The sequence below is a fragment of the Labrus bergylta genome, chromosome 17 (assembly GCF_963930695.1).
Source record: "Labrus bergylta chromosome 17, fLabBer1.1, whole genome shotgun sequence".
Classification (NCBI taxonomy): domain Eukaryota; kingdom Metazoa; phylum Chordata; class Actinopteri; order Labriformes; family Labridae; genus Labrus; species Labrus bergylta.
Genome location: NC_089211.1, coordinates 20485073 through 20496472, shown reverse-complemented (window position 1 = coordinate 20496472; position 11400 = coordinate 20485073). Strand labels below are relative to the sequence as shown.

At 41.3% G+C, this 11400-nt stretch overlaps 1 protein-coding gene across 1 annotated transcript; it reads right to left on the bottom strand.

Annotated features, from left to right (window-relative positions):
• Positions 1–1040: 1040 nt before the first annotated feature.
• Positions 1041–9318, bottom strand: LOC136183156 (regulator of G-protein signaling 3-like). Its single transcript, XM_065965330.1, has 4 exons — positions 8427–9318; positions 4429–4510; positions 3627–3732; positions 1041–2779 (listed from the first exon to the last, which is right to left on the bottom strand). The coding sequence occupies exons 1-4, from the start codon at positions 8685–8687 to the stop codon at positions 2221–2223; spliced, it is 1008 nt and encodes a 335-aa protein (XP_065821402.1). The 5' UTR covers positions 8688–9318; the 3' UTR covers positions 1041–2220.
• Positions 9319–11400: the final 2082 nt, after the last annotated feature.

The following is an 11400-nucleotide window of genomic DNA, read 5'->3' as shown; positions in this document are numbered from 1 at the left end:
TGAATGAAAAATGAATCTGGTGTTAATAAAATGTTTATTCCTCCATATTTTCTAAACCTGCTTTATGTGGTTTCATGCAGTGAGCGTGTTGTTCAGGGAACAAGCTGGACATGATAACGTGGAATTGACTGCATGAAAATTGAATTTCGGAGTCTAGGATTTAACTGGACTCATCTGAGCTGCAGTGAATGTGGTGAGTCAGTGAAGGGTTCAACATGTCATAACAAATTAAGATCAGCTGAGGGAGCAAAGACAGAAAGCTGCCACCACATCACATGTTGTTCGGGGTATAACAGCAGGGTTCAGAGAGATATTGAAAGCCATACTATGTTTGACACATTATGTTAGGAGCTAGGTTATCATGATGAATCTTTTCTGTAGTGTGGGCTATAAAAGGACAAGAATATTGTGTCCGTGTGATATGTTACCAACATGACCCATTTCCGCAGGGCTTTTGGTATATTTAGCCACCACAAAGTCTCACCACAATCCCTTCCTCCTTTTTGATTTTGGATAGGAGTGGTGGCTGTTTGAAGGACATTTCCCTTTCATTAAAATGTGCATCAATTTTTTTTTTGCAGAAGGCTAAAAACTCACTAAATCACTTTTGGTGTGATTTTTAGGAATGTAATTCAACTTTTTATTTCTAAAAATATCTCTCTTTATGTTTTTAAATGCTCACTCCACATGCAGTACAATGTCCCTGAACTGACCCCTATATCGTTCACAGATGAAGACACACATCTCCACATAACAGACAGACTTACGAGACATGAGACACAGAGGGAGAGAACCTGAATAAGATCATCAAACTGAACCACTAAGCCTACATATGACAGCAAAAGATGTTAGTTTGTTTTTAGAGGAAATGTTTTTGGAACAATTTGGAAACTATTAGCTCAAAGCTCTATGCTAACCTCGACTGTACTCTGCTTTTGAAGGTCTTTAAAATGTATCTGGTTCAACGTTCATGTTAGGCTGCGCTTGATTACAGGTTAGTGTTTTCTTGTTAGTTTTGTTAGCTGAGGAATTCAGTTCAGTCTTTTTGATTGAATGAGTTTGCTTTATTTTATTCTTTGATCAAAGCGTTTACCTTGTATACATGATGTCACTTAATGAAAAAATGGAAAACAAACTGTATAAAATGTATTTTACATGTTATATTTAAACTGCTCATTGTGCAAAAGGACCAGTGTTTGAAAAGAAGAATTTAAATACAATTTGGTCGCATTTTTTCCTCTGACTAAAAACAGTTTTTTAAAACAATCAGGCACGGCTGGTATAAACAGGCCAGCAGGGCTCAGCCCTTCCTTTCCTAAACAATAAAGATGAGAATTTCTTTCATCCTATATCATATAGAATGATTGATTTTTTTATGTATTCATTTTCTTTTAATTTTGTGTTGTGCCTAGAGTTACAACTAAACCTAATGGTTACAAGACAAACACAGGATATCTCTAAATTGGCATATTTTTTACAGCACTGTGGCATCCTCTTCCATTCACTTCTGTATTGTTTATGTGTGACAGGCACGCCCTGTGATCATGACACGCTCCCTTTGAATGGCTGAACATTTTAGGCTTAATTAATTACGCACACAGGCAACCGACTTTTGACCAATGACAAACTTGTAGCATTCACAGTCGGCAGTGATGCAAAAAAAAAGTAATTGAGCATCTGGTAACTGAGGGAACAATCTATAAAACCTGACATTGTTAAATAAAATAGATTGTTTCTGAAGTTTAAATTACAGCTCATTCTCTTAGCCCATCAACAGCCATTTCCATTATGTGTTAGCATCAAGCTAACAAATCTAGATGTACAGCCCAGGTCAATCTAGGAGAAATGACACTCCTGGAGAATAATGCACCAGCCGCCACTGAAAATAGTGATTTATGATCTCTGGCACAAAGACTATTTATTCATTCTATGTGATATCTGTGAGATAAATTATGTCAGAATCAAATGCACTGTTTTTCTATCATGAACTGTATTAAGTTGATAGAGTGTAATAAAAAATATTGCCCAAGCTTCACATAGTACAGGCATACAAAATATTATCAGCAGCTAGTTATATGTTATTGTGTCCTCTTGCTATTCAGTCAATTCCTCCACATATAAATGACACTGAGCTGTACTCAGTGTGAGTTCAGAACATGTCTCAAAGCACAAATCAGTGAGATGACATTAACCCGAACGGCACAGACACACACAGTCCTTCTATCTATCAGCACCGGGGATGTAAGGTAAGGAGACATATCTAGGATGAGCCACCATATGACCGTGGTGAGGATGAGGAGGACGAAGGAGATGATGAAGATGCAGCCCACCACCAGTTTGAGGTACCTGGCTTCCGGGGTTGATGGGGGCCAGAATGATGTAGTTGTCCCCGTTGGACGCCTTCACCCTGGTGCCCTTCAGCGTGGCAGTGTGAGGGTGGTGGAGGTGTCGCGGCTTCCCGTCCAGCTCCTCTGCCGAGCCTCCCTGAGCCCCCCACCCGAGGGTCCCTAAGCCTACGCCGCTGCTGTTTCCAGCGTCTGAGCCGTTGACGAGCAGGCGGCGGGCGGCGGTGGCACGGTGGTGGGCTGGGAGAGGCGGCACGGCTGGGGGGGTTTTGCTGGTGCCAGGGTCTGGCACACGCCTGCGAGCAGGTGGTGAGGGGGCATCGTAGTTTGAGGTGGAGGGCTTGTAGGAGGGTCGGTGGATGAGGCCCTCGAAATTAGGCTTAGCTGAGGGGCCTGTGCGCCAGACCACCACTGTGATTTCATTAGAGCTGTTTCTACAAAGAAGAAGAAATGACGCGTTGATGCAATGAATAAACAGTTTGTAAAACAGGAAATACTTTGCATGTATCTGACGTAACATTTTAGGACATTTCAATCTTAAATATGTATCTAAAAAATATGATTTCAATAAAATCCAAATGAATAAAAAACTGTATTATGTTATTAAAGGTGTTTCTGTTTTAATAAGCAAATAATGTCACATCAGAACAACGGTCAAATCCAAAACAGCTTCAGGAACAAGGAAGTTATTTACTGAAATCATACAGATGTTCTCAGGTTATCTTTAGATAAACAGAACTTGATGAGGAAGAAATCTTACTAATCTGATTTGTGACTAAAAATGAACTGGTTCATCGCATTAATTTTATTATGTTTATTAGATATCTGTAAAGTCTGAATTGTGAGTTTTATTCTTGTTTTGAGAACTTATTTTAAGCATTTTTACGAGAACATTTTATGTGATTAAATGTTTTGATGTTCTGTGTTAGATGTGTCTTGTCTCCCTGCATGTCTGTCTGTCTGTTTATACACCTGAGTCAGTAATGTCATGCTCAATAAATAAATAAAGGAGTATGAATTTAAAAAAGTGTTTCTTTGCGACAGGCAATTGGTTCTCCCAAATTTACCGATCTCACTGCACCACAGGTCGTGTTCAGCCGTTCATGCAGATCATAATGGATCAGTTTACTCTTCCGGTCGATCAAAATTAACTCAAAAGGAGTCCAACAGATAATCATTACAAATTCCTGATCCAGGGCCCAGAATAAGCCTATGAAAAGCATTCTCTAACATTTGGGTTTTAAATCAGTCTATAATCCTCTATCCTGTTGGACTCATTACCTGATAGCGTGGGCTAGGTCCACACATTTCCACTGCTCCACCGGCTGACCGTTTAGCTGCAGGAGAGTGTCCAACTGCTGCAGACCTGCCTGATCCGCCGGACCCCCTGCCAGAGTGAGAGACTTAATGAGTTCAATGATTAAGCACAGTCAGATTCCTTCACTCTCTACAGCACTATAGTTTCAGATTACTCTTAATGGTTCAGTATAATGAGGCTAATTTCAGTTTGCATTGCCACTCATCTCTCAACAGGGAATTGATCAGATCGGATCGAGCACACTGTCCAAAGACGTGACGGCAGCGTGGACGCATATGACAGACTCTATTCTAACCTATCTTCAACACACTGCTGCTTGAGAGGATGCTGGACAGAAAGTGAAAATAAAGTTTCTCATGTGTGAACTGAAACTTTATTAAATAGGAGAGCTGAAGAGAGAGAGAGAGGACATTTGGGGAGCAGAGAGTTAAAACAATTACACTCTTGAGCACATATATTTGTAATCATGGTTTTAAATTATATGTGTTTATTATATGCGTTTTATGTGTCTTGTGATACGTTCAAGGTGTGCGCACACAAAAGGATGTTTTCTTTGATTTTTCGGGTGTTGGTCGTAAAATGAAAGTTGAACTGTGAAGTTTTATGTAAATCTTGGAGATACGTTCCTTCATTTTTAAACACCTCGGGTCCAAAAGCCAGGCAGGAGTGACATCAAAATTTAAACAACAACCTCTTTCTGTAGAGTCGAGTTCAACTCAGACCGACATGCTCATGTAAAAAAAAAATAAAAAAATAAAAACTTGCCTGGATCGACAGCCTGCACCCTCACAGGGGAGTCTGAGCAGATGGTGAAGCCATATCCATCCTTTCCTCGAAGGATAGTCACCTGTAGGACACACAACAGACACACACAGAGTCAGTTTGTGATAGAAAGATAGGACTTCACTCTCTCTCTCTCTCTCTCTCTCTCTCTCTCTCTCTCGCTCCTCTTCTACCTAAGGAACCAGAAGTAGCATGCTGGCAAAATAACCGACTTCCTTCCCACAGGATGATTAAATAGACTTTTATTCTGCTACATCCGTTTAAAACTGTCCAGACAGCAGTTTCCCAGTGACCCCAATTACCAGAGACTGTGGGTAAAATAACTCCCAGAGAAGAAGAACGAGCAACGACATTCCTGGTCCAGTGGATAGGTCAAATTAAATATGCTGAATTTACTCAGAGCAAATTTCCTGTTAATTTACATAATCTGTGTAATTGTGTACGGATGATAAAAAAAAAAAAAAAAGCTCGAAAAAGAATCACAAAGAATATCTTGGGAGAAAAAACATCCAAATCGAGATGTTGGCTTAAATCTGACAAATCCTAACATTACTACTATGAAGACTGATTGACATACCACTTGTAGACATGTTGTTTATCTGCTTAAAAACACCATCTCTACACCCACACACTCACAGGGACAGAGTTCATTCCTCTGCCCCATTGTCTTTGGTTTCTCCCTGACCCCTCATGGTCAAACATTGTGTACCTGTGCCCGCCAGTCTGAGCCAAAGTCAACAACGTTCCCATCCAAAACATCTCACTTTCCTTCTCATCTGCTGTCAACGAGGGGCCTAAAACACACAGACGTCATTCTCTCTGTCCGTCTGCAGCAGAGGGAAGCTACACGTTCGTGCTGCCAAATTGCAATCCACCAAAGACCGAAGACGAAGCGACTTGTAGGAACATGGACGTTATTCTGGGGCCTGAAGCTTGTGATGACCTTAAAATGTCGGATACGATTCTGAGTCCTTATAGTCCGATGATTTCATGTGCCCCATGTCGCGTTGTTAGGGGCTACAGTTCCTGTACCATATTTGTCCGCCCCTCTAATTTCTCTCTACCTCCAAACCGACGCTGCCAGGATAATTACTTTCAAGCTATGCGAGAACACATCTGACTTTATTTCCCGCTTACAGGTAGAAAATAAATCAGGGTTGTCACCGGCGACCTCTTTGATACTTCTGGAACTTGATTAACCGTGTCAGTCGATCAAATCAATGAGATGTCCTTGTTATTAGAGGGAGAAACATTTTGTCAGGGCAACCTTGTTGATGAAGAGTTTAACCTTTTTCCCCCTCTGAGGCTACAGAAGCAATCAAATACACACATGGGTGCACATTTGCTTAAAATACAGCCATGCAGTATGTCATTATAAAAAAAATACAAAAAACGAATCATCCTCAAGCTTCACTATGAGACAAATATGTAGAATAATAGGCAAAAAAAAATAAGATACACAGAGCAAGAGAAACAGAAACAAAGTGAACATAGCTATGGAGAGAAAGAAACGATGAACAGGGATAGAGCAGATGAAAGAAAGATTAAGAAGTGATAAAGAAGAGGGCATTGGGACTTGTAAAAGATGACTGACAGAGGAGATGACAAAGACAAACAGGGGAACAGATGGAACAGAAACAAAACAGGGAAACATGTGAGGCATTTGGAGGATCCGCTTGAGATTTAATATGTTAAAAGAAAATACCAAAGAGGAACGTTTTTGACTCAAAGTTGAAGAGAAATGAAAGAGATGTCTGTCTCTCACGCCTCGTCTGTAAGTGCATCTTCATATCAAAGGCTGTTCGAGACATTTTGTCCCTTTAAGGGAACTCTCAGAGCTGCCTAATTTGGACCCATTCATCCAAACTCCAGAGCCTTTACAGCCTTAATTTAATTTGTAAGCATATTGAGCCCAACCACTTGGACTCTGGTCTGCTTTAGAGGCAGTCCCATGCCCTCTTTTTCTCTTCTTAATGAATGCAGAGGGATTATTTTCAAAGTGAAACAGAAACGAGGAGGCATGCCTGGGAATATTACTAGAAATAAGAGTGAATTTTACTTTACAGTGAGCATTTCTTTAGTGCATCAATCACAAGACATATTGCACAAAAAGATTGAAGAAAGATGAATGAGGGAAGTTCCCAGCCTGCATTAAATATTGAAATTGTATGAGCAAGGTTTTATCAATGAATGAATAATTCAATCAAAGGCACTGTGGAAGATGTGACAGGGCTAAAACATCTGATTTTAACTTTGTAATGAATGATGATGTACCCGAAGGTGGAAAAGCCTGCAGGGAGAACTGTATGCTTTCAGGCATGAGTCTTTTTTTTAATATTCATGCCTCATACATGCTCCACCATCCTGCTAGTAACAAGTGCATGAAGATAGAAGTAGAAATCCTGTCAGTCTGCATCTGATGATCGCAGTACATGTCTGGTCTGCTTTACAACAGCGCAGCAGAGGTAACTATTACTGCAGACAGGTCGAGGTAAACTAAATAACAAGTACCAGCCCTTCACTTGGAATAGGTATGTGGAAAGACAATGTTATCTGGATGAGTAGACTAGAGCGTTAAGAGACTAAGACAGTGCACCATCCACACAAACACACAGCAGGAAGTTGTCATTCTGTGTTTTTGTCCTGTCTGTCAAGTACCAGAATACTTATCTTTAAACTCTTCAATATACACTCAAATTATTATTTCATTGTATGTTACATTAAATATCTACCTCAACTCCTGATGCCTACTTTTGTTCTTAAAGCTCCTGTGAGGAGCCTATAGTTAGGATCAATTTTGGCGCCCTCTGTTGACAAGTTGGTACCCGAATTCACATTAATGATTTTCTCCTGACCTTTTAACAGTCAAGTGTATCACTTGTTGTGAAGATTTGCTTTGGAAAATGCAAAAAGAAGAAATTATGTTTCTGCAGCGTGCTGTAACTCACTTTGTTTGACACCTACCCCACAGCAGAGGAGACAAGCATTCGAAAATAAAAATATATACAAGATTAGACTGCTCACTAACGGTCTTTTCTGCTTTTTATACATCGTAAAAAGTCATTGCTATTAATTTCAGTCTGTTTCAAAACCAGCTGAAAACTCCTCACAGGAGCTTTAACTGATCACACTTGTATTGTTATTTTGTAAGCTTCTGTTACTCTAAATTCAGAGCACTAGAATATCCTTTGGGATTAATAAAGTTAAACTTTGTCTAATCGTCTTTGATTTCTGATTTGTGTAATGGGCATACAGATGTGCTTCAAGCTGATTATGTAAGGATGCGATACGGTTTTTCACTACAGGTATAGAATTAATAATGTAGAGGGCAGAAAGCTTGTGCTCCTCTCAAGGAGCACTATTACTTTAAATATTCTACTCAGCCTATAACTCCTTTCAGGATGTGCTGGACATGCTGTTAAAAGTGCATTTTCCTCTGTACACTATTAGTATTATAAGAGTGTCCCATAAGGTGCAAAAAGATACAGCCAGGGTCAAACTTTACATACTGCGAGTTTAACAGCTGAACCTCTATTTCTCTTCTGCCAAAGTCATTTAATATTGAAGGCAAACCTCCTTTTTATACTCCTATTCAAAGCATCACTAGTTGGTTTTGAACACTAGAGGTTTAGGTCACAACATTTTCTACACATTTTTAAAACGTTACACTCTGTTATTTTAGTTATCGATAGTACTGAAAACTACATATCTACAGTCTTATTTTCAACACAAAGAGAAACTTTCTAAATCTACGTCAATACCCTGGTAACATTTTGAATCATTACCAGTGTATTTGTGTAATTTAGACAGTTTGAAGAAATTTGCTTGAAATTTTTGGAAATTAAAAACAGGAAATAATGCCTCTGACTTTTATATTTGTTGGTATTGAAGCAGGTTTAAAATCCCGGTATCGGGACAACCCTACCAGAGGAACTATATTTTTCCCCAACTGCTCCTTGTTTTTTTTTGCTCAGACACACCTGAGGCAGCCTACATCCAATGCAGAGGTGGCACAGCCCGTGGATAGTGTGCATCACACCTCCTCCACCTCCTCCTCTTCCTCCAACTCCTTCTCCACCGTTCAGGTCTGCAGCCAGCACACACACACTGCGTCGGTGACTCTCCACCTGGCCGGCCCCTCTGCAGCCCGAGTATCTCCACAGCCTCCTCTGAGCGGCCGAGTGTGTGCTCCTTGGACTGCGTTCCGACGGCTGGGTGGACTTCAGTGTGTTATGAATCATGTCAACAGTTTTAGCGAACCAGTCCAGTTTACAGATCAAAGTCCAGTTGAGGTGATTTGAGTTAATACTGGGTCTTCACTCGCTTGAAAACAGACAAGAATCTGTCGTGTGTAACAAAAATAAAAGCGTCCATGGAGACTTTCTTTTCCAGCAAAGCAGGCCTTCGATGTACATCAATTTTCCTAAATCATTCCAGATTTCATTTTCTCGTGTCACTGCCACCGACCTCCAACTTAACCGCTCCCCTTCAAGTTCTGTTGGAAACGGTTCCAGTCATTGAGAGACAATTCTGTGCGCAAGTTTTTCATGACTCTGTACCTGCCATCTCCTCAAAAAGCCTCACGTCGTCCTCTTGACTCCTTTAAAAACTTCACTTTCGTCCTTCCCTCTTCTGTCCCTTAGATGTCTTTTTCTCTTTTGTCTTCTTGCATTTGCTCTATTCTGTCACCCGCCGTGCAGCTTCTCGCTCCGTAACCCGAACAGCAGCAGCAGCAGCAGCAGCAGCAGCCGCTCCTGAGATCAGCTGTGTGAGAGTGTGTAAGGCGGCGTCATGTAGGCGAGACTGGCGCTGGCTCGGCCTGCTCGGGCCACACTGTAGCTCCTGGCAGGGGCGCTCATGGGAACTCTTCAACAGCAAAAGAATAGGAGGAAGTGCCTCCCACCATCACCACCAACTCCCCCACCACCATTCCCTCCACACACACACACACACACATACATACACTTATGCATACCTCGCCATCCCACAGCCAGGACAGCTTTGTGTGTCTGCCCCCGATAAGGCCCGTTTGCTTCCTGAGTCCACACTATGAAGCTGTGAGAGGTGCTACAGCTCTCAGTCATTTACAAATATACACTGTGGTGACTAATGTAGGTGGCTACATGTGAAAAAGACATGAATAAGAGAGAGAAAGGCAGGATTTTTAATGAGATTGTATGGGCCGATCTGCGTCTGCAAACAGCGGACCTAAACTCCAGTCTGTACTTACACCATAAACTTTAACTTTTACAATTGCTCACAACTTTAAAGACGAAGTTTAGCAACAAAACGAGGAATGACAACTTTACTTTTTGGGCACAAACACACACCTCATCCAGCATTCACACCTCATCAGACTCTTTCCACCTTCGCTCCCACACTCCCTATACTCCGTCCAGACAATATGCTTGTTTGTTATGTTTTGTACTTCCATATTTCCTCTGCTTTTCCTTTCAGCTTACCCCCCCCTCCCCCCTCCTCCTCACCCCCCAACTACACCATGTGGAAATTCACAGGCCCTCCCCCCTCCTCCTCTTCCAGTTATCCAAACATTGCTTTTATTTGTGTTTTTAATATCTGTGCGAGTGTGCGCCTGGGAAAGAGGTGAGGAAAAACACAACAAATACCTCAACCGCAGTGCATAAACAGCTTGTTTAATTGGAGCTAAAACAGTGGCCAATCTAACCCTTAGCAACCCCATTAATTCCCGGCTTGTGTCTTTTCCTTCTTTAACGTTTGGATGTCTGGCTCGAGGAATGAAACATGGACAGAGAAGTGACAGAGAAAGAGAGAGAGGGTGAAAGAGGAGCGATGCTGCACTAGTCTCTACAACGCTAATAAAGTGGCAGAAAAGACCGTTGTCTTAAGATCCCTTCATGCAAGTCGTAATGGCAGCTTTTCCCTGTTTGCCTTTTCAAAAGGGCGAGGGTTACCCGTCAAGCACACAAAAAACACTTTCTCTCCCTTTCATGCTGCGCTGTTCACCTCTAAATAGGCAGAAGGACGGATTAGAGGGAGAGAAGAAAGGGGGAGAAGAAAGCATGTCTTAGGGAGAGGAGTGAAAGAAGAGTTTGAAAAGCTTGTCTAGGAGCCAGACGAGGCCAATCTGTGGTTTAATAGTGTGGGATCTCTCTCTCTCTCCTTCTGTCTCTTTCGCTCTCGCTCTCTTTTTCTGACCTGAATAAACAGCTATCAAAGGAGGAGGCATCTTCCAAGCCAGTGAACACAAGATGGGTCCAAGGCCAAGTTCAGGGTCACAGCTCAGGCTGTACTTAAAATCCAAACCGTGGAAGCTGGGCATATGGCTTCAGTACAGTGAGAGCAATTTCAAGGTGATATTTTGCATAATATGAGACAGAGAGATGAAGGCAAACATAACAGAGAAGCCCCGCGTGTTTAGCCTTTAGACTGCTGCAGGTGGACAAAGTGAGATCTAATGCTAAGAAGAACCTCTGACTCATTTGAATTCAACTTGAATTGCAACGTCAGTGCATTTTGAAGTTACTAAACTGGTCAAGACTAATGAAAAAAACTGACAAAATAGTTGAAATATAAACAGTAGGGTAACAGCGGGGGACTGATGTACACAGAAACTGTGAAGATATAAAAATTCAACTGTAATATGAATAAAATGACATTAAGTGTTACAATAAAATAAATGCCAGTGGCTCTGTTCTCTTTGGCCTAGTGGTGCTTTGAGCTAAATGCTAACATCAGCATGATAACGTGCTGACAAAGATAATGTTAACATCTGATAACTGTGATTAATGTTTAAGGTTGTTTAACTCCGTCACCTCATTAGGTTGCAGTTTTTGTTCCATCAGTGTGACATAATAGTATCTCACATAACATGTTGTTTGTAACCTGGTCAGACACATAGAACAGTGAGCACATTAACGGTCCTGGATGTTTGCCTCACCTAATGCAAAAATTGAATAACTTTAGTACTTTAGT